General features: G+C 48.4%; 1 protein-coding gene across 2 annotated transcripts; it reads left to right on the top strand.

Moving 5' to 3' along the window:
* Nucleotides 1-13,535: 13,535 nt before the first annotated feature.
* On the top strand, nucleotides 13,536-17,915 carry TMEM86A (transmembrane protein 86A). 2 transcript variants are annotated; one of them, XM_040255686.1, is made up of 3 exons: nucleotides 13,536-13,720; nucleotides 15,797-16,061; nucleotides 16,409-17,915. In XM_040255686.1, the coding sequence occupies exons 1-3, from the start codon at nucleotides 13,700-13,702 to the stop codon at nucleotides 16,843-16,845; spliced, it is 723 nt and encodes a 240-aa protein (XP_040111620.1). In that variant the 5' UTR covers nucleotides 13,536-13,699; the 3' UTR covers nucleotides 16,846-17,915. The 2 variants fall into 2 exon arrangements, with proteins under 2 accessions (XP_040111620.1, XP_040111619.1); XM_040255685.1 differs by lacking the exon at nucleotides 13,536-13,720 and having other exon boundaries at nucleotides 13,814-16,061.
* The last annotated feature ends 5,374 nt before the right edge of the window (nucleotides 17,916-23,289 follow it).

The following is a 23,289-nucleotide window of genomic DNA, read 5'->3' as shown; positions in this document are numbered from 1 at the left end:
CTGCTTGTTTTCATTCATTCATTCATTCATTCATTCAATTGCATATTTATTAAAGAGTGTTTATTGAGAACTTGCTAGGTTTCATGGTGAACAAGACGAAGTCCCTTATCTGCAAGAGCTTTCATTCCAGCAGGTATGAAAGGGTATTTGGGAGACAGAAACAAACAAGAAAACTAACAGATAATGTCATGGGAAAGGTAGTAGAAGCTATAAAAGACAAGAAAACAAGTAAAAGGATAGAGTGACCAGGTGTGCTTCTTATATGTAGGAGATGGTAATCCCTACTTCACAGGATTGTTATAAAAATTCTGTAAGATATAATATATAAAATACTTCGCACTGTACCTGGGACAGAGTAGTGTAATAATGGTAACAGTTACTGAGTCCTTGTTACGTGCTAGATACCATTCCAGGTACTATAGATATATTAACTCACATAATCACTTCGTTTCATAGATGTGCAAACAGGCACAGGTAGGTTCAAGGTCAGGAGGTTAACAGATGATAGAATTGGGACTTGAACATTCTGGCCTCAGAGCCTATGATTTTAGTTGATTTGCTAAATGTTAGTGGCTCTCTCTGCCATCCATATCATGACATCCGGTCCCATCACTTCATGGGAAATAGATGGGGAAACAGTGGAAACAGTGTCAGACTTTATTTTTTGGGGCTCCAAAATCACTGCAGATGGTGATTGCAGCCATGAAATTAAAAGATGCTTACTCCTTGGAAGAAAAGTTATGAACAACCTAGATAGCATATTCAAAAGCAAAGACATTACTTTGCCGACTAAGGCCCGTCTAGTCAAGGCTATGATTTTTCCTGTGGTCATGTATGGATGTGAGAGTTGGACTGTGAAGAAGGCTGAGCGCCGAAGAATTGATGCTTTTGAACTGTGGTGTTGGAGAAGACTCTTGAGAGTCCCTTGGACTGCAAGGAGATCCAACCAGTCCATTCTAAAGGAGATCAGCCCTGGGCTTTCTTTGGAAGGAATGATGCTAAAGCTGAAGCTCCAGTACTTTGGCCACCTCATGCGAAGAGTTGACTCATTGGAAAAGACTCTGATGCTGGGAGGGATTGGGGGCAGGAGGAGAAGGGGACGACAGAGGATGAGATGGCTGGATGGCATCACGGACTCGATGGACATGAGTCTGAGTGAACTCTGGGAGTTGGTGATGGACAGGGAGGCCTGGTGTGCTGCGATTCATGGGGTCGCAAAGAGTCGGACACGATTGAGCGACTGAACTGAACTGAACTGAGAACCGCAAAGGAGGGCATATTCAATTTTGTTGGAGTTGGCAGGGATAGGCACCAGGTGGGACTTAGGGCAGCTTGTTGAGCAGAAGCAGGGCATCTGGAATTGAGTAACCAAGTAATCCCATGATGGGACTAGATAACAAAGTAGGGGAGAGTTTGAGATAATGGAGTTATGAAATAATGGAGTAGGATGCTGTCTTAATTGGCTTAGGCTACTGTAACCAAATGCCATAGACTTTGTGGCTTACAAAGTAGACATTTATTTTCTCATAGTTGTAGGGATTGGAAGTCTGAGATCAGGATGCCAGAATGGTCAAGTTCTGATAAGGGCTCTCTACCTGGCCTGCTGATTGCTCTCTTCTAGCTGGGATATCAGTGGTGGACAGAAAGATAGAGAGGGAGAGGCTGAGGGCAATGTCTCTTCTTATATGGCACTAATCCTATCAAGAGAGTCTCACCCACATGACTTCATTTAACCCTAATTACCTCCCCAAAGCCCTATTTCCATGTACCATAGTATTGGGGGTCAGGGCTTTAATATTTGAATTTGAGGAGAGACACAATTCAGTCACCAGCAAAGAGGATAGATAGAACCTATGGAACTTACTGCCAGAATCTGGATCCACAAGGCTGTGAATGGGCAAGAATCAACAAGGATTAAACATAGTAGGAAAAATGCCAAGTCCTCAATTTAGATACAAAAAAAATTACAAAGTCAAAGAATGGAAAAAAGTATTTCTAGGTAATTAACTAGAAAATTAACCCAAGCTGGTGGGACAAGATGGTCATCAAAAAAGCTGACTCTTCTTTGGTCAGATGTAGGCATTCCTGGGACAACATTCTATCTGGGCACCCCCCACAACACAGTTCTAAGGTGCTTTGAAGCTTTAATGTGGGGTCTCCCAGCCCCTGCCACCTAAAAACAAATCCTGACATCCACAACCCACTTTCCCAGATTTTTTTTCAAAAAGGCTGTCATATTGGTATTCATGAGCTTTATGGAGCACTGATACATTAAATTTTTAGCGACTATATGTTACATAACATGCCACAGTATGCTAGGTCTTTGTATAGATAATGAATAGTGATTATCAAAAAGTTAAAAAAAAACACACATGAAAATAAAAATTTAAGTTGAGAAAATTAAAATTGAGAACAAGTCTAGGATTATTTTAAGTGGTACAAAACCATGTTCAGGACAACTTACAGAACATTAAGAAACAGTCTGAGAGCAACTGCTTTACTGTATAATTGCCTCCATTTTTTCAGCCCCTTAAGTGCCTTGTTACCAGTGGGCTTTTCATACTGTGGCCACAAAATCCAGTCCTTCTGTTTCTCCCTCTTCATCATTTTTAGCTCTCCTCCCTCAGTGGCTATATAGCATGTCTAAACAGACAGTCATTCATTCATTTGCCAAATATTTATTGAGCAGCTACTGTGCCAGGCTCTGTGTTAAACATTGATGATACAATATGACCAGAAATAGGCATGGTCTCATCTCTTAGGAAACTGCTAATCTGGTAGAGGGAAAGTTAATCAAATAGTCTCATTTAATTGTGCCTATAATTATAAATTGAGATGACAGCTATAAAAGAACAAATTGATGTAGGCACCATGGGAACAGATATCAAAGGCAGTTCAGTCACCTGTACCATTAAATTTACTTGATTAAGTTAAGGAAGTCATAGGGAGTTAATTATGACAGATCAATACAACATCTTATGAAAAACACAGTTTATCATCTTGAGTAAACAACCCAGTTTCATACAAAAAACATCTTAATAAAAGTAATTTCTTTAAAAAATATTTATGGGGTAAATGCTGTTAGTCAGCAATCCTTGAAACCATGAAAACCAACCTGTCATATGACAAGGAAGTTCTTTGCCTCTTAGTAAGCAAATATAGAAGCTCAACTTTATAATGACAGGCTATAAGTTAACATAGATTTAACATAAATTTTATGATAATGATATGTAAATATTCTCTAGTCTTTAAATTATCTACCCAAGATGGAAGGCCAGCTGAGAACTTTGTCTCCAAGCAGCTGTGTCAACAGCCATCTTATTCCTTTCAAGATTCCTCATTAAATGGGAAATTAAAGTTTGTGGCCTCTGCCTTCAGGTATCATTTCTGGACAACATTAATTAAAGAATTCTGGGAGATTTATAATTTCTGTTTCTTTGTACGTGACCTAAGTCAAGTCTCTTAGCCTCTCTGAGCCTCAAGTTACCCATGGAGACAATAATAGTGCCTATATAAAAAAGATACTATAAGAATTAAAAACTATATAGGGAATTCTCTGGCAGTCCACTGGTTAGGCATTTGCACTACAGGAGGAATGGGTTCAATCCCTGGTCAGGGAACTGAGATCCCACAAGCTATGTGGGGCAGCCAAAAAAATAAATAAATAAATAAATAAACTGAATTATTACATAATATAACTATAAATAACTTAGTTCAGTTCAGTCACTCAGTTCTGTCTGACTCTTTGTGACCCCATGGACTGCAGCATATCAGGCCTCCCTGTCCATCACCAACTCCCGGAGCTTGCTCAAACTCAAGTCCATTGAGTCACTGATGCCATCCAACCATGTCATCCCCTGTCATCCCCTTCTCCTCCTCTCTTCAGTCTTTCCCAGCATCAGGGTCTTTTCCAATGAGTCAGGTCTTCACAGCAGGTGGCCAAAGTTTTGGAGCTTCAGCTTCAGCATCAGTCCTTCCAATGAATATTCAGGACTGATTTCCTTTAGGATTGACTGGTTTGATCTCCCTGCAGTCCAAGGGACTCTCAAGAGTCTTCAACACCACAGTTCAAAAGCACTTATATACAGATACAATAAATATAAAATATTATATAATTCAGTTTATTTATTTATTATTTTTTTCCCTGTATATATACAGGGAAAGTATCCAATACAGTGTCTGGCATATAGCAAACACTAAAAACATTTGTTGTTATTGATTAAAAAATTTTTTTCATTTGTTGTTATTAATACAGGAAGTAGAGCTTCTAGGAAATTAATTAAACAGAAATGTGATTTTTATATCAGGCTTAAGTGAAGAATTTATATGCTTATTTCCCAGCTGAATTACTGTGCTTCATAGTCATCAAAAAAGGAAAAAGGTTTGTTTGGGGAGTAATTTTGGAATTACTAAATGCTGGAGAGATGTTTATGAATCATGAATATAATACTTTGCTTTGGCTTAATCATCTTACTTCTAAGAAATTTTCCTAAGAAAATAATCAAAGAAGTGAGTAAAGATTTGTGTGGAGTACTGTGTGATTCATTATAGCATCATTTATATTAGGGAACCTGTATGCAGGTCAGGAGGCAACAGTTAGAACTGGACACGGAACAACAGACTGGTTCCAAATAGGAAAAGGAGGACGTCAAGGCTGTATATTGTCACCCTGCTTGTTTAACTTATATGCAGAGTACATCATGAAAAACGCTGGACTGGAAGAAACGCAAGCTGGAATCAAGATTGCCAGGAGAAATATCAATAACCTCAGATATGCAGATGACACCACCCTTGTGGCAGAAAGTGAAGAGGAGCTAAAAAGTCTCTTGATGAAAGTGAAAGAGGAGAGCGAAAAAGTTGGCTTAAAGCTCAACATTCAGAAAACAAAGATCATGGCATCCGGTCCCATCACTTCATGGGAAATAGATGGGGAAACAGTGGAAACAGTGTCAGACTTTATTTTTTGGGGCTCCAAAATCACTGCAGATGGTGATTGCAGCCATGAAATTAAAAGATGCTTACTCCTTGGAAGAAAAGTTATGAACAACCTAGATAGTATATTCAAAAGCAGAGACATTACTTTGCCGACTAAGTAATGCCGACATTACTTTGCTGTCTAGTCAAGGCTATGGTTTTTCCTGTGGTCATGTATGGATGTGAGAGTTGGACTGTGAAGAAGGCTGAGCACCGAAGAATTGATGCTTTTGAACTGTGGTGTTGGAGAAGACTCTTGAGAGTCCCTTGGACTGCAAGGAGATCCAACCAGTCCATTCTGAAGGAGATCAACCCTGGGATTTCTTTGGAAGGAATGATGCTAAAGGTGAAGCTCCAGTACTTTGGCCACCTCATGCAAAGAGTTGACTCATTGGAAAAGACTCTGATGCTGGGAGGGATTGGGGGCAGGAGGAGAAGGGGACGACAGAGGATGAGATGGCTGGATGGCATCACGGGCTTGATGGACGTGAGTCTGAGTGAACTCCGGGAGTTGGTGATGGACAGGGAGGCCTGGTGTGCTGCGATTCACGGGGTCGCAAAGAGTCGGACATGACTGAGCGACTGAACTGAACTGAACTGAACTGAACTGATATTAGGGAAAAATCTACATATTCAGCAATATGGGAAAATCAAATTATAGTGAATTTATAGTTTAAAACTTAAATATGCATGTCAAACAATTGGAAGGAAATATACCAAAACATTCAGCTGTGATTATCTCTGGACTGTGACATTATAGGTGATTCTTATTATTTATACTTTTCTATATTTTCCATAATGAATATGTTCCTTTCACAGTCAAAAGAGGTTTTTTTTAAATACCTCATAGACAAATTTGCTCCACTTCCCAACCAGTTAGGAGGAAACTTTGGGAAGGTCCAGCCAGCCCTTGCTGTCCCTGCTCAATTTTCTGGCCTTGGAGACCTAGGGAAGAGGTGTAGAGTGGATGTGGGAGGCTGAGGTTGTGGTTTCATTGCATCGGCTTGTCCTGCTGGATCGTGAGTGCCACAAGGACAGGAAAGGTCTGTTTGTTCATATCTGTGACACAGATCTAGCCTGGTCCGCTGTAAGTGGTTGATAAATACCAGATTCATGAATGGATGACTGTATCTCAGCGAAGTAACTAGACAAAGAGTCCAGTGAAAGGAGTTCATCTGTTTGGGAAGATGCAGTCTTTGAGAGGAGATTGGAGGGTCTGCTCTGGACGATTAGCCTAAGGGAGCCAAGGTTGAGGACAGAACTACTCATTCAGTGTCCTGAGGCTTGATGAGTGGGATCTTCTAGGTTTTTGTTTGTTTCTCAAAACCATCTTCCTGCTTAACCCCCAGCGACTTCACTTTTCTTGCTTCTGCTTCCTCATACTAACTTACTTTTTAATAGCGGAAGGAACCATCCAAATGCACAAGCCAGAAAGCTTAGGGTCTGGAGGGAGGGAGCATGTTGGGAGGTGGGGGAGGGACTGAGGCTGTTGGTGAGACAGCTGAACTTGGATGACCTCAATACAAGGAGTGACTAAAACACTTGGACTTCACAAAGTTTGGGATGCTAGACTCTCGGGTGTTGGTGGTCTTCTAATCCCATGCATCTCACCAAAGTTAGGTATCCCTCCTAGGCATCCCTGCATTGAACCCCATCAGGAGAGCCTTGATTTGGTAGTTTCACAGTTAGAGAAACCCACTTATGTCTAAGGTCAGTGATGTCCCTGTCAATAGACAAAGGAAAGGAAAGAAGAGCAAGAACCCAGGTGTGTCTGGCCCCAAGCCCAGAAGCCAAACAAAGAGCCCAGAATGTCCTTAGGGATACCGACCCACAAGTTATCTCAAGACAGCATTTAAATTTTGTCCTAATGGAGGGTCTGGAAAGATGAGTTTTGCTAAAAATCTTTGTCCTTTCCCTAAAGGCTCCAGGAGCAGACCATGAATCATGGGCTATACCAGCTACCCCAGGGCTCACGTTTCAGGTGGGGTCAAGCAGGAGAGAGGCATTGAGGAACCAGCGTCTTCAGAGGATGGGTTACACTGGGATTTGGTCCACCTAGGCTGACTCCTGTAAGCAGACAGGGCAGTAGAGACCTTCAGGAATGCCCTGGGCTGGAGTCGAGAGAGTGGAACACACAGTGAGGAATGAAGATGTGTCATTGCTTTCTGTCTTCAAAGTTCCTGAACTACTCCAATAAGGAAGCAGAACCGCCGTGTGTCACCTGTTCTGGAAGGAGAGAGCCAAACCACAAATACCATAGATCGCCTATGTGAACATACACTTCCCTGGGTGTGTCTGTCTCTTCCCCGATGAGTATACTGGAGGTGTCAGAAACAGCTTTGACATGACTGTTGACCTGTGTGTTTGTCTTCTTCCCAGTTCTCCTCTTTTTTTTCTTTACCCTGAAATATGACCTTCAGGGCTTGGTCTAGTCCCCCTTCTCTCCTTCGTCAAGATCTCCCTGGCTAATTGCTTCCATATAGTCTTCAGAATGGCTTTGGCTTCCAAGTCTCTATCTGTCTTTCACTTTGTGTTCTGAGCTCCAGATTTGTAACCGAGTCCTCCCAAACGCCTCCACTTGGCACACACATTCAGCTCACTTCCAACAACGCACCAAGATACTCCCCCTGCATTGCTATAGGAACATCTAAACTTATCACACCCTCCTTAATATTTACTCATCATTGTCTGATTTTCCTCCCCAGATGTCCAAGTGGGATAGGGATCGGATGGGGCGGGGTGGCTTTGAGAGTTGGTTAGAAGTGTTCTGGGGATCTGAAACAGTCATGGAGAAATTAGCTGAGATCCAGCAGTAGGTGAGGAATCAGGCAAACAGGCAGATAGTGACTGCAGCCATGAAATTAAAAGATGCTTACTCCTTGGAAGGAAAGTTATGACCAACCTAGATAGCATATTGAAAAGCAGAGACATTACTTTGCCAACAAAGGTCAGTCTAGTTAATGCTATGGTTTTTCCAGTGGTCATGTATGGATGTGAGAGTTGGACTATAAAGAAAGCTGAGTGCCAAAGAATTGATGCTTTTGAACTGTGGTGTTGGAGAAGACTCTTGAGAGTCCCTTGGACTGCAAGGAGATCCAACCAATCCATCCTAAAGGAGATTAGTCCTGGGTGTTCATTGGAAGGACTGATGTTGAAGCTGAAACTCCAATACTTTGGCCACCTGACGTGAAGAGCTGACTCATTTGAAAAGACCTTGATGCTGGGAAAGATTGAGGGCAGGAGGAGAAAGGGATGACAGAGGATGAGATGGTTGGATGGCATCACCGACTCAATGGACATGGCTTTGGATGGACTCTGGGAGTTGATGATGGAAGGGGAGGCATGGCGTGCTGCAATTCATGGGGTCGCAAAGAGTTGGACATGACTGAGTGACTGATCTGAACTGAACTGAAACAGGTTAGAGCTGCATTACAATGCCAAGTGGGGCAAACCAAGAAAATATCCCAGGGCAAAACTATGGTGATCAGAGATGGAGAAGGCTACTAGTGAGAAAAAGCCCCAAAAGAGGAAAAAAGGCAAGCCCAGACTAATGATCAGTCACCATTTCTGCATATCCTCCATGTATCTGGTGTGTGAGAACAGAAAACAATCATAGAAACTAAGGAATAGAAGACAACTGGCTTCTTGTCATTTGTTAGGTCAAGTCCAAACTGGCTGGCAGAACACTCAGATCCTTTCTGACCTGGCTCCTTCTTACTTCTCCAGGGTCACCTTTCCCCGCCCCCAAGCACTCCCCAAGATGATAGGTATTTCCCTGAATTCAGTGTGTCTCTTGTGCTTCTGTGTACACACGCAATTCCCTCTGTCCAATGTCGACCAAAATAAAACACAATATGAGAGTTGTGAGTTAAGTTTTATTTGGGGAAAATGAAGACTATAGCCTGGGAGACAGTGTTTGAGACGGATCTGAGGAACTGCTTCAAAGATGTGTGGCAGGGGACAGTATTATGTATGATTTTAGTGAAGGGGGATACGTGCATATATTGGGCAGAGGGTTGCTGCTAGTCATGAGAAATTTACTGCTAGTCACGAGGAACAGATACCTCTGTTAATGAGTTTAGTGCTTTTCTAGATATGAGAAGATGCAAGAAACTGGGGTCATAAAATCTCCTGAAAATATCTATCTGAAGGCCTGTTCTGCCAGTTTTTTCCAGAGCACAGAGGGCCTCATTCCTGGTCTCCTCCCTGATCTCCTTTCACAGTGTGTTAAAGGTCAGAGACTGCAGTGGCTAGTGGCCTTGTCGAGGTAGAAAGCAAGTGATAATTTTTAGTTGGCACCTAGAACATCGGTGTCTACTCAGTGAAGACCAGCTCATCTCTACAGATTTAGCCGCCGCTTTCTTAACTCCTCAAGGCATGCTAAAAGATTATTTTAGATGTCTTTTTGATGTCAGGACTTCCCTGGTGGCTCAGACAGTAAAGCGTCTGTCTACAATGCGGGAGGCCCGGGTTCAATCCCTGGGTCGGGAAGATCCCCTGGAGAAGGAAATAGCAATCCACTCCAGTACTATTGCCTGGAAAATCCCGTGGACAGAAGAGCCTGGTTGGTTACAGTCCATGGGGTCACAGAGTCAGACATAACCTTCATACCTCAATTATTTAAATTGTGTAATTATTGTTTACTTGCCTGCCTGAACTGAACTCCATGACAGAACCTATATTTATTTTTCTTTTGGTTACACTGCCCGGCATGTGGGATCTTATTTCCTGGAACAGGGATTGAACCTGGGCCCTCAGCAGTGAAAGTGCAGAGTTCTAACCACTAGACCGCCAGGAAGTTCCTAGAACCTATATCTTAAAGAAGGTTTTAAACCCCAGCATCTAACATAGTGACTAGGACATACTTGGTGCACAATAAACATTTGTTGAATGAATGGATGAAGATGCTCAAACTTTGGTAGGGGAAACAAGCAAACAAAATTACCAAGTTGTGTGAAATAGGTAGTTTTGGGTACAGAGAGGAAGGGATGTCTAATTTTAGGTAGCCCTATCCCATTTTCTGCCTGTTATACTATGTAATCAACATAAAAACACTTCACAGTACATACAATTTCATTTTGAAACAACTGAGAAATCTTATTCATAGGAATAAAATTAGATAAGCTCTTTCTTTAAGGGAAAGGGGCAGTGCCTCTGCCTCATTGAGGACTGTATCAATCAAGTTGCTGATTCAAGAATATAACTTATGAGATGGCAGAGATGTGGGCAGGGTTAAGGAAACTAGTCAGAGCTGAAGAGCAACAACTAGCCACAAATCAGTCAGGGTTGAAGACTAGCAATAGCGGGAAGCTATTGCCAATCCTAGGCCTGGGGTCCAGGGTGGAAGCCTGGAGTTGTAGCCATGGAAGAGCACAGTCACTACTGGAAATTCAGTCTCACTCAGCAGACTAGTGGTGGATGGAGGGGGACCTCAACCATGTTCTCTTCCAACCACAGATCAACCTCTGCCTCTTATTAGCTGAGCACAGAAGCCAGAACGCAAGTGAACCCTAGTGATACAGTTCCTAGAGGTCAACCTCCAGGGGCAAGGTGGAGAAGGACCAAAAAAGGATCTGGGTGGTAGAAGGGCAAACAAAATAATCAGCACGGAGGGGAGATGCCTCTGCTTTGTGGATGACCTATATAATTGATTCTCACCTATTCAGTAATCAGACATTGATACAGCCCTGTGGATTGCAATTCTAGGTCTCATGTTTTATCTATTTGCTGTGCTTAGTTGCTCAGTCATGTCTGACTTTTTGTGACCCCATGGACTGTAGCCTGCCAGGCTCCCCTGTCCATGGGGATTCTCCAGGCAAGAATACTGGAGTGGATTGCCATGCCCTCCTCCAGGGGATCTTCCCAACCCAGGGATCAAACCTGGGTGCACATTGCAGGTGGATTCTTTGCCATCTGAGCCACCAAGGGAAGTCAAAGGTGTTGATATACTCAAGTTTATTACAATCTGTGCCACCTAATTAGTAGGTCTGGGGTGGAACAAGGGTATCTATGTTTTTAAAAAGCTTCCCAAGTAATTTTGATAGGCCCTAGTTGTTGAGAACCACTGTGATAGTCCTCTCATTTTTATGGATAGGAAACTAACATCCAGAGAAATGAAAAATATACCCTAACTTGGCCACTCTCTGAGAATTATCCCTTAGGTGACATTAAAGGGTTTAGGTCAAAAGCTGACACATTTGCACATATCTTCTGGCCCAATTTTACTGATAAGAAAACAAAAGTGGAGTGATGTGCCCAGTTATATAACTAGTAAGTCACAGAGGAGGAAGGGCTATTACTGTGTTTGTAACTTTTAACCCAGTGTTCATTCCAGGCAGCACACTTGGTAGGAGTGTGTGTGTGTGTGTGTGTGTGTGTGTGTGTGTTTGTGTGAGAGAGAGAGACAGAGACAGAGAGAGAGAGAGAGAGAGAGAGAGAGAGAGAGAAAGACAAAGCAGCTGGGGGCAGCAATTCTAGTCTCCCATTCTGGTAAGGTGAGTTTCCCCACAGCTCCTGACTAGAAAGAAAGTAGAACAAGGGGAGTTCATACCACTGGGACTCTGTAGGAAGAGCCTGGAGGGGATAGGGGAAGAGTGTGAGTGAGCCTCAGCCCCAGTCCTTCCCTCTCACCTTTATTTCCCTGGCTCTGAATCTCTGCCAATTCTTTCACTAGAAGAGGGCTGCTCCTGGCTTGGAAAGACTGTCATGTGGACCACACTGGCTTTAGGGAAAGTAGGCAGGGTCCAAAAAAAAAGAGGCCTATTGTGGGAGGGCTTACAGGAGATCTCAGTCTGTGGGCTTCTCCCCAGCCAGCACAAGGAAGAATTAAGTACTATGGTGTTACTATTCCATGATGCTGAAAATTCCTTTATGGCTGCTAATTAGAAATAAGTAGGGCTGATTACTCCACCCCAGTTCCCAAAGGCTGACACAGCTACTTCCCTCTTTGTTGCTGTAGTTCAGTCACTAAGTTGTGTCCGACTCTTTGCCACCCCTTGGACTGCAGCACACCGGGCTTCCCTGTCCTTCACTATCTCCTGGAGTTTGCAACAGATCAAAGACCACCAGGACATCCTTTAAGATGTTTCTGAGATCTGAAATTAATGCTGATATTACACAGACTAAAGGTACATGGACACATTTGGAACCAAGCATGTTCAGAATCATGGGAATTACATGAGAGAAGTGGGAGGCAGTCAAATGAACTGGGACCTAGTCCCAGTTTTACCACTCCAGGAAGACCTCTAGACTTAAATTTCCTGACACCAGCAGCCCCTGCCCTTCCCTATCCTACACATGTTGGACTTGGGAGGAACATTGGAGATCATCCACTCATATATGAAGAAATCAAGATGAGATGGGGGAAATGATTCACCCAAACACGCAGCATGGGAGTGGCAAAACTGGGACTAGGTCCCAGTCCATTTGATTGCCTCCCACTTCTCTCACCTAATTCCCATGATTCTGCATGTGCTTGGTTCCAAATGTGCTTGTGTACCTTTAGTTTGTGTTCTATCAGCATTAATCTGCTTAAGTTGCATTTTTGGCAGAGTTCGTTCATACAACTTTGGGTCCTTAAGTATGCTCAGGTCTGCCTGTCTATCCTTCCCGGTGTGTTCTTGTGGGTGTTAAGGTGTCTCTGAGGTGTGAGAGATGTGTGTCTAAGGGTGACTGAGTAACTGTGGCTGTTGTGGGTCTATAGGCTGCTGCATGCCTATATATGTGTCTCTCTTTTCACCTTGAAGGATATATGTGCATCTGGGCCTGTCAGTTTTGTGGCTATGTATTTGTTTGGTGCTTAAGGGTAACTGAGATCCTGTATGTGTTTGTGCATGTGTATGGGTCTCTGCGGGGGCTTCCCCAGTGGCTCAAAGGATAAGGAATATGCCTGCAATGCAGGCGACACAGGAGACGCTGGTTCCATTCCTGGGTTCGGAAGATCTCCTGGAGAAGGGCATGACAACCCACTCCAGTATTCTTGCCTGGAGCATCCCATGGATAAAGGAGACTGGTGGGCTACAGTCCAAAGGGTCACAGAGAGTCGGACACGACTGTGCCACACACACACACACACGCACACACACAGACACACACGGGTCTATGGATTGCTATATGTCTCTTTTTATGTTAAAAAGTTGTATGTCTACGGACTATCGTGTGTCCATTTCGATGTGTATTTGTGTACAGTGAAGGTTGTGGGTCTAACCAAATGTGTCCATGTAGACTACATGTTTAAATGCTGAAGGTAATCTGTCTTTGCATTTTACCCCGGTTTATGAGAAAAATATGTGTAGCCCTGTGTCCGGGACAGGAAAGTGTTTGTCTCTCGGCCAACCTCTGTCGTCCCTCAAAGCCTGGGGTCACAGTTAGGTTCCAGGAGGCCTTGGCACGGGCTGCTAGAGGGGCGCGGCCTGAAGAGCCTCTCTCTCTGGGGCAGTGAAGATGGGGTACAGGAGGGTGGGGTGGGGGAGGGGCGGGGGAGGGGCGGGGCCTCTCGCGACTCCCGGGCCGCCCTCCCGCTCTGCGCCCCCGCCCCGGCCGACTCCAGCCCTCTCATTGGCTGTGTCTGCCGTGACGTCGCGGGGATCGCAGACAGAAGCTCCGGCACCCGGCGCGCGGGAGGTATCCTGGGTCACCCGGGGCTTCGTTACTTCGTCGCCTCCTCACCTGCGGCGCGTCCCGGGCCGCTGCCTCCCGGAACCGGGTGCCAGCCGCCGCCGCCGCCATGGTGTCCCCGGTCACTGTGGTGAGTGTGCGAGCGAGCGAGCGAGCGGGCCAGTGTCCGGCGCGGCCGGAGCCCACCGGCCTGGGGACTGAGCTGCGGCGGGGCGGGGGCGGGACGAGGAAAGGCAAGGATCCTGCGGCCGCCCGCGTACCCCCGGCGGGAGGCGGCGCGGTCACGGCCCCCGCATCCCAGACTCTGACGCCCCTCCTCCGCGCGCCCCCCGCCGGCCCGCGGGAGGGAGGAAAACAGCGGGCACGTGACTCGGAAGCGTGACTTTGTTGATCTCCGTGTGTCTGGCGCGGGTCGGCCGGGTGGCCCGCCTGGGAGAGGAAGGCGACGGCAGCGGGCCACCAGCTCTGCGTGGGCAGACCGCAGAGAAGAGGGGGAGAGCGGGAACGGGGCTGGGACCTCCTGGGAGTCTTTTTCCCAATTTGTTCCCTCCCTTTCCTCATCTTTACAAGAAGTCTCGGGCAGTGTAGGTGACGCCTCTGAGTCTAGGCAGCCTGGATCACGCGCAGAAGGGAAAAGGGGTCGTTCTCTGTTGACATCCCTTGTTCAGACTTTCTCACCTGAACTTTTGTCTGTTATCCACCCCTCTCCTACTCCTAGCGCTGGGTTCTCCAAGACTGTCAAAGCCTCCCCAGCTACTACTGCTGTTTCTTCTTGTAGGGAATAGGGGACCTGGGGGAGGGCTGTGGCGTAGATGCTTCCAAGGGCTAGCAGGTGAGGCTGGGGAGATCTGGGGACTGTGAGGATAAGCTGTCTCCTCCTCTGCCCGTGTCCCTGCCCTGACCAGCCTGCATTGGGGAAATCTCCATAGGAAGGAACTCTGTCTTCTCTTCTCAGTGCTCTCACCCCTGGCAGAGCAAGGGCAGGCTTAGCCCATGGATCCACATCTGCCTCTTCCCAGCCTCCTTCATCACAGTCTGTTCAGTGCCAGGTAACCACAGCCTGGAGGTCTGAGAGTCTGAGTGTGTACCCATGGCCCTGTGCTGGGCGGCTCACTGGCCCAGAGACCTCTCTCTTGGGCAGAGCATGAGTATACCGGGAACCTCGGCTCCTTTGCAAGAAAAACAGCTTCAGGGCATCTGAGATTCAGAATATCCACAGCAGCTCCCTCCCTGAGCTTGCAGACTGCCTGCATGGCCTGGGAAACAACCCTTCTTTAGCTCCCTTCCCCCCTAATCCGGCTGAGACCCAGTCAGCTGCTCTAACTAACTTCCCCCTCTCAGTTCCTCATCTCCTCCCAGCCTGACTGCTGGCTTCAGATCAAAAGCTGGTGAGAGAACCCTGCCTCCCCGTCCTGCCTCTCTTTCTGATGTGCCTGAAGTTGCTCTTGTTTTCTGGGAAATGAGAATGACTGATACCCTCTCCAACCCCCCAACCCCTGAGATTCCTGGTATTTCAGGGACAGTTTTCTTGCTCCCCACTCATGGGTGCATTTCTCTAGGCAGTATCCCTGTCTCCTCTCCTTGTGCCTGATGGTACCTTTAGGCTAGGGTAGCTAAAGTGGAGGCTGAGTTGTAGACTGGCTGAGAAGAGAGCCAGCGGGAGCTGAGACGGTTGACAGTGCTCATTCTCACGCATTCCTGGCACTCACCTGGTGTTGCCGGGCCTGTGTCCTGGCCCCACTGCTGAGGATCACGAGTTGGCCAGCTGTGGCATCTCTGTGGTCTGCTGCTGACTCCACTATATTCCAGACAGCTGGGGATTGATGCTGCCAGAGAGAGGCTGAGGGGACTTTGTAGGGGGAGAAGGAAGGGGCAGAAAGGGAGAAGCCTTGGGCTGCAGGATGGGACACTATCCCAAAGTCTGCTTTCTGCCCAGTGACTATTTTGGTCCTGCCCCAGGGCCAAGAATGGGATGTGAGTAGAAGGCTCAATGGAGCCCTTTGTCTTCCTAATCATTTAAGCCTCAAGTTAACGCCGGGCTCTTGCACACTGGCTGCTTGGGGCAGGTCAAACTGGGTTTGTGTCAGCCCTCCCTGCTTTGGAGGTGGGCCTGTCTTTGGGGTGAATGCCTGGGCTGAGGGTCCTGCTCTGAGCCCCGCTCTGGGCTCCCATGCTCTGAATGCTGCCTTTGTGCCGTGTCTTCCAGGTGAAGAGTGAGGGACCCAAGCTGGTGCCCTTCTTCAAGGCTACCTGTGTGTATTTCGTGCTCTGGCTGCCCTCATCCAGCCCATCGTGGGTCAGCGCCCTCATCAAGTGCCTGCCAATCTTCTGCCTCTGGCTCTTCCTCCTGGCCCATGGCCTGGGATTCCTGCTGACCCACCCCAGTGCCACCCGCATCTTCGTGGGGCTTGTCTTCTCCGCCATAGGCGACGCCTTCCTCATCTGGCAGGACCAGGGTTACTTTGCCCACGGTCAGTTATCACAGTCACCACCTGGGAGGAATCTTGGGCTAGACCCTGGGGAGGGGCCAAGGATTTAGGAGAGAGAATTTTTTTAAAACAAGAACGTGGGAAATTAAAGGGGTTCTGAGGCCAAAGACTTTTGGGGCCCCTGTTGCCTCATGACCTTGCCAGTGATACGGTGATCCGTTCTGGAGTACCACAGGAGAGTTTGGAGGTATCTTTGCCTTCATGGATTTCTTCCCACCCCTGTTACTCCCCTGGGTTATCCCAAGCACTCCACTCCTACCCCCACCTCCTGTTACTCGTTTCTCACCTGAGCTTGCCTTCAACATCCCATCATCCCCTCTCACTCCCAGGTCTGCTGATGTTTGCTGTGACCCACATGCTCTACGCCTCAGCCTTTGGCATGCGGCCATTGGCTCTTCGGACAGGTCTGCTGATGGCAGTATTGTCTGGCCTGTGCTATGCCTTCCTCTACCCAAACCTCACGGGTGCCTTCACCTACCTGGTGGGGGTCTATGTGGCCCTTATCGGCTTCATGGGCTGGCGAGCAATGGCGGGGCTACAGCTGGTCGGAGCAGCCTGGCGCTGGACTGAGCTAGCGGCGGGCAGTGGCGCACTGCTATTTATTGTCTCAGACCTGACCATCGCCCTCGACAAGTTCTGCTTCCCTGTGCCCTACTCGCGGGCATTCATCATGTCCACCTACTACGCCGCCCAGATGCTCATCGCCCTGTCAGCTGTTGAGAGCCGGGAGCCAGTGGAGGACTACCGACTGAGCAAGGCCAAATGAGGGTCAGGTTCTTGTCACCTCTCTCTTCGCCTGGGATTGGAGTCCAGAACCTGGGAGTCTACCAAAGCTGGATTGAGATGACCACAGTACCAACCTGGGGCAGCAGATACCACCTGTGAAATGTGCAAGTTTGAGGGATAAGCAGAAAAAAGATTCATCTAGCAAAGCTAGTGGTCCAGGACCATGCTGAGAACTAAAAAAAGCCAGCCTAATGCTCCTTGCCGGAGCCAGGATCTTCCCACCTCTACCCCATCCAGACTGTCAGAGCCCCTCTGGAGGGCTGTGGTGCTCAGCCTCTTGACCTCCCCCACTTCTACTAGATGGAAGAGTCTGACTCACCCACTTCCACTCTTTCTGATTTACGCAGAGTTGAGTGAGGAGGGGAAGAGTCTGTGCTGAGATGCCAAGGGCTTGAAGCCCCTTTCACAGGCCCCTAGGTGGAAAGACTGGATGAGGGTGGAGTCTCCCTTTCCTGCATCTATCCTTGTTACTTGAACAATCTTAATGTCTGAGTGTTGGGTGGGAAGGTGGAGGGGTGTCTGTTTAGGTAGGCAAGATTGGGGACTACTTTGGCCTCGGGAGTTCTGCATACCAAGGATTCAAGTTGGTCCCATCTCTCAAAGGGCATCCCAGAGCTCAGGCCCCACACCACTACCCTCAGACCCTATCCCCTGGGCTAGGGTGAACCATGCCAAAGGAAGGGGCCAGCCTTTGTGTGTGTGTGTGTGTGTGAGTCTTGTTTGTATGGTCTGTCTCCCAGCCTACCTATGTCTTACTCTGCCAGCTGTCTCTGACCTGCTGTGTGTCAAAGTCTTACAGGTAGAGGGCCTCAGGGAGCTGCTGAGGGGTTGCTGAGCCTGGCTCAGAGAGCTTGGCACCCCCCACATACACACCCACTCTCAGTTCTTTCCTCCTTGCCCCTCCTGCACTGGGAGCAAGAGGAAGGGGCTCCAATGACACTCTAGGGTCATAAGACCCAAGGCACATTCAATGCAAGGGGAGCAAGGATGGGATTACTCCATCCTGTTGCTCACATGAAAAAAAAAAATAAAAAAAAAAAACAAGAGTCACTGGCTGCCCTGCTTGTCTGCCTGTGTGGCACGTGCCTGTCCTGGAGAGGTGGGGGTGGGGCATGGCACCAGGGGCCCTGGATGTCCTCACAGCGTGGGTCACAGTCCTGTCCAGCGCATGTTGGCATCAGGCCGGCTCCCTGGCTCTGGTGACACTGTGCTGGTTGGAGTAGGTCTCTTTCTGGTCACGTGTGTGAGTGAGGATGTAGTTCAGGAGGATAGAGGATGGGTAGTAGTTGCCACCATCCAAACTTGTCCTTAATGCCCTCCCCTATGCACAGGTGCCCCGCATCTCATTACTTGGTGTCCTCTACTGCTACCTACCTCCTCCCCTCCCCAGCCCAGACTTGCTACCTGCTCCAGAATAATCTAGATTCCCTTCATGCTTCTCCTCCTCCCTGGAGTCTGGGCTCAGCTGAATAGCTGGGAGGAATGAGATTAGATTGTATGATTCATGCTTTAGATGTGAAGCCCTGGCAGAATAACGTGTCACCTGACTCCAGGAGCATTTTCATCTTAATGAGCAGCTCCCTGACCCAGAGTAAAAAGGGAAGTCATGGATGGTAATGAATACTCCCATCAGTAGAGGGGTTGTACAATTGTGGGGATGTGGTAGACTCAAGCCCCGTATGGGTGTTGGATGAATCAGTAATTTTCAAACTAGCATCTGTACAGAGATTAGTGTTGGGAGCTGAAAGTGAAAGTAACTCAGTGGCATCTGACTCTGCGACTCCATGAACTATACAATCCATGGAATTCTCCAGGCCAGAATGCTGGAGTCGGTAGCCCTTCTCTTCTCCAGGGGATCTTCCCAACCCAGGGATTGAACTCAGGTTCTCCCACATTGCAGGCCAATTTTTTACCAGCTGAACCGCCAGGGAAGCCCTGCTGGTGGGAACTAGCAAAAGAATAAAGTAGAGGAGGGAGGTTCAAAGACCCCCATCCTTATTTCAAGTCCAGTAGCTTAAAATTTTTTTAAGGAAGCGTTTGCTGCTGTCAGACATAGTGAGGTGGATGACCAATCCCTTCTAGCTTTCAGATTCTCTAATTCTCAAAGAGGCGGAATATGCATGAGTGTGTGTGCTCGGTCGCTGAGTTGTGTCCCCCCTGGACTGTAACACACAATGCTCCGCTGTCCATGGGATTTTCCAGGCAAGAATACTGGAGTGGGTTGCCATTTCCTTCTCCAGAGGATCTTCTTGACCCAGGGATTGAACCTGTGTCTCCTGTATCGGCAAGTGAATTCTTCACCACTCAGCGACCGGGATGCTCAGATAGTAGGAACCCTGCACACTAAAAAGGCAAGGTCTTGATCCATTTAAATCCCAGAACTGAAGACGTACCTACTTGTAGTTAAGAAATTGGAAGGGCAGGCTGGGGAGGAAGTTGCAAACTTCCCTGCTAAGCCTTGAGGGGAGGGCCAGGTACAGTGCAGCTGTGGAGGAGGGAAGGCAGGGCAAGGCCCAGCCAAAAGGGGACTGGTCACTCCCCATGTGGTTGGGTTTGGAGCAGGCTCTCGGGGGTTGGGCTTCTGAGTATCCCCATCCCACTCCCAACTCCCATTGGTCCCTGGTGCACACCATGGTCAGGAATATACGCAAAGGCACACTCACTCAGTGTATTGTCCTATCCCTTCAGTGAATGTTTATGTTGACAAAGACCACAGAGCATACAGGGCCTCCCTCACTGGGACCACACAGAGGACAGGCCAAGAAGCCCCACATCACAACATCCTCCTGATGCCTGGGCTGGGCTGGAGCTCACGTAAGGTATTTTGATTTCTTCTGCAGACTGTCAGTGACAGATGTTAGAACTGACTTGTCATTTTTGTCTGAAAGAGCAAAGAAAGTTTTTGTCAGTGTGAATGACCCTAGGGACAAGGGAACCTCCAAACTCCTGGACTTTGAGTCACTATGCAGAAACCAGAGGCTGGACCCTGCCTAGGATCCTCAGTCCTTTCCAGCTGCAGTCTGCCAAGGTCAGCCAAGTGTGTGGGGCCAAGAGCTGCCAGTTATTCATTTAATGTATGCCACGCATAGTGCCAGGCACTTCTATGCACTATCTCATTTAATCCTCATAACAGCCTTAAGAAGTAGATGAGAAAACAAGTTTAGAGTGGCTTGCCAAGGTCACATGGCTGATTAGTGTTAGAGCCAGGGCCTTGTGCCCATGTGCTTACAACCAGAATTAAGTTGTCAGGGATCTCTCTAGCTGTGGAATGAGAGCTGGATGTCTCCCATGGTGCCTTCCCTGGCCTAGTTCTGTTACACAGTTCAGCAGCCACAGTGGAGGCATCATCTCAGTGCCAGGCACTTAGCTGAGTACTTGAGAGAGCAACAGGACACGGTCCTTTCCCCAGAGAAAGACATCTGTAACAGGATGGTTACAGTCTGTAACCATGGAGACTGTGGACACCAATACATGCCATGGAAACTTCAGAGAGAGGCAGAGGAGGAGGCTGGAGAGGTAGGTGGTGGGGGGTGAGTTTAAAGGATCATGACAAAGCTAGGAGGCTTAAAGCAAAGGGGGAAGAGCAAGATAGGTCATCTTTGCATTTAGCGAGTTCATGCAACTAGCTGTCTAGCTGTGAAGACAGTAGAATGTGTAGGAAGAAATAAAACATTTCCCCTACCTGTGCACACACGAGCAGAGACATGGCGCACCTGTGTGCAAAGGGAGGGCCTCCCTCATGTGCTTCAGTCATGTCTGACTTTGCGACGCCAAGGACTGTAAGCCCACCAGGCTCCTCTGTCCATGGGATTCTCCAAGCTAGAATACTGGGATGGGTTGCCATGCCCTCCTCCAGGGGATCTTCCCAAGCCAGGGATCGAACCCTCCTCTCCTGCAGTGGCAGACAGGTTCTTTACCACTAGCGCCACCTGGGGGGGAAGCCTTTATTCCCTTCAGCGCCTCCTGTCTATCCTTATCCTGAGCCAGTATAGTTTTGTCTTGGTTGCACATCAAAATATATTGAAATTTTGTCAGTATAAAAGAGTCCTTTTAGAACCCTACCAGGGAGATTGTGCTTGTCAAGTCTGGTTTAGACCTGATCACTACTGTTTTTTTTTCAAATGCATGTTTAGGCCCACCGAGGGTTGCAAACTACCCTGATGCTGGGAAAGATTGAAGGCAGGCGGAGAAGGGAACCACAGAGCATGAGATGGTTGGATGGCATCACCGACCCGATGAACAATGAGTTCGTGCAAGCTCGGGGAGTTGGTGATGTACAGGGAAGCCTGGCGTGTTGCAGTCCATGGGTTCGCAAAGAGTCAGACACAACTGAGCCACTGAACTGAACTGAAGGGTTGCAAACTACAGACTTTTTTTTTTTGCCAACTCCCAAATCTGCTGGGGCCAGATACATAACAAATGATATGGAGAAGATGGCAGAGTGGGTCGAACTTTGGTCAGTTAGAGAATATTTACACTACCCCATGGTAGATTAAATAAAAGGTCGTGTCAGCCATAGGAAAATAATCTATCGACCTCCGACAAGGCTGCCATTTTGCGCTTCCACCCCCGGTAGGACTCAGCCTGGGGCGCCCACCACCTCCAGGCCTGCCGGAGGCGGGCTCGGCACCCTCACCGTAGACGGTGAGCTTGCAGCTGCTGCAGTCCTTGCCCAGCTTATTCTCCACCAGCACGCAGTACTCGCCGCCGTCCTTGAGCGTGCAGGTGGGGATGACGATGGTGCACACCCTGCTAGTGGAGTTGTACCAGAACCTTGAGTTGGCTGTGATGTTGACGTGGCCCTTGTAGAGGGTGATGGTGGGCCGCGGGTTCCCCAGGAAGGCGCGGGTCATGGTGCAGTCCTGGCCGCGCAGCACGTGGGGCCAGTCCTTCTGCTGGTACGGCTTCAGCTTGGTGCTCAGGTCCTCGATTGTGCGGGGGTCGGGTGGGGGTGAGGGTAGGGGACCTGGCGAGCGATGAGCGCACCCCAAGGTCCCCACCCACCGCGCTCCCGCCTAGAGCTCGAAAGACGCCCCGAAGACCCAGCTCACGAAACCCCGATGACCTGGGTTAGATTCCCACGCACCGTCAGCTATAGGGCCCCGACTTCATAGTGGTTCCTGAAGTTCTCCCTTCGTCACTCTCCTACCCCCATGCCACTGCTGGTTCCAAGACATAAAGCCAGGTCCGCGGGCTTTTGCGCTTTTCCAGACCTGGGCATCCTAGACTTCTTTCCGGCCACCAGCTTCCGGACCGGGCTGTTGACTGGCATTTTTTCCCCCCTAATTAATTAATTTATTTTAATGGAGGCTGATTACTTTACAATATTGTGATGGGCTTTGCCATACACTGACATGAATCAGCCACGGATGTTCATGTGTCTGATCACCACCCCCACCCCCCACCCCACGCCCGCCCCCGCACCGGTCCAAGCTTTCTTTCCCCAAGGCCATCCCAGTCTCCACCGTCTCTGCTCTCTCCAATTGAATCATATTTCAGGTTTCCTGCAGCTATCCCAATCCTCAATTCCCTCCCTCCGGGGTTTCTGGATGTCATCCCCGCTTCTTGGACCTTCCCTGAATCCTCAGTTAGGACGTCAGTTAGCCCCTCCCCTGGAACAGCTTCTCAGCTCCACATCCCCGGCCCCCACCTCCGTCTCCGCCCCTCCTTCCCGCCCCCTACCGGCATCCCTGCCCCCAGGGGGATCTCCCCACCTCCGCGTTAGTCCCACCCTTCAGAGTCCCCCGAAGGAATCCCCTCCCCTAGGCTTCCAGACCTCAGCTTTTCTCCCCAGGGTCCCCGACGTTAGCTCTTTCACCTCAGTGCTTCTCAGCATTGGGTAACCCTGGCAATCCTTATTTCATCCCCGCCATCAGGGATCACAGATCTGAACCCCTCAGTCCCCAGACTCACTCCTGTCCTTGTTGACGAGCCAGGCAGGTATCCTTGGAGTCACCGCTGCGTTCTGGGCCAGCACTCGGAAGTAGTACTTCCTGCCGAGGAGCGAGTCGGTCACCGTGTACTTGTTGCTGAAGACGCGGTCGACCGCGGTGAGCCAGGTTGTGGTGCTGGCATCCCGCTCCATGATGGCGTAGTGGACCTCGCCGCCCTCCTGAAGGTCCGGGCTGTGGTTCCCGGTCAGAGTCACCGTGTTGGTGACCTCCTCAAACAGCTGTAGGTTTGTGGGTGGCCGCGGAAAATCTGGAAGGGTCCGAAAATCCATCAGCCTCCCTGGGGAAATATCGTGCCTGAACATCGTGCCCCCGTGCCAGCCACCTGCCAAGTCCTAAGGAGGATGGGATGAGGCACCTTCACCTTCTAAGTCTCAGGCAGCCAGGGTCTTGGAGTCAGAACTATTTATGAAGGGTAGCTCTAGCTTTGTCATTTACTAGCCCTGTGAACTTGGACAAGTTACTATCGGAGA

This window comes from Oryx dammah, unplaced genomic scaffold, assembly GCF_014754425.2.
Source record: "Oryx dammah isolate SB20612 unplaced genomic scaffold, SCBI_Odam_1.1 HiC_scaffold_15, whole genome shotgun sequence".
Taxonomy (NCBI): domain Eukaryota; kingdom Metazoa; phylum Chordata; class Mammalia; order Artiodactyla; family Bovidae; genus Oryx; species Oryx dammah.
The sequence above is the reverse complement of the archived record's forward strand: the minus strand, read 5'-3'. Positions and strand labels throughout refer to the sequence as shown.

Excerpts from the sequence above, each read along its gene's own strand:
- TMEM86A (XM_040255685.1), top strand. The coding sequence starts at position 15,770 with ATGCTGCCTTTGTGCCGTGTCTTCCAGGTGAAGAGTGAGGGACCCAAG. Across the intron at positions 16,062-16,408 it reads CCAGGGTTACTTTGCCCACG|GTCTGCTGATGTTTGCTGTG; the intron begins GTCAGTTATCAC and ends TCTCACTCCCAG.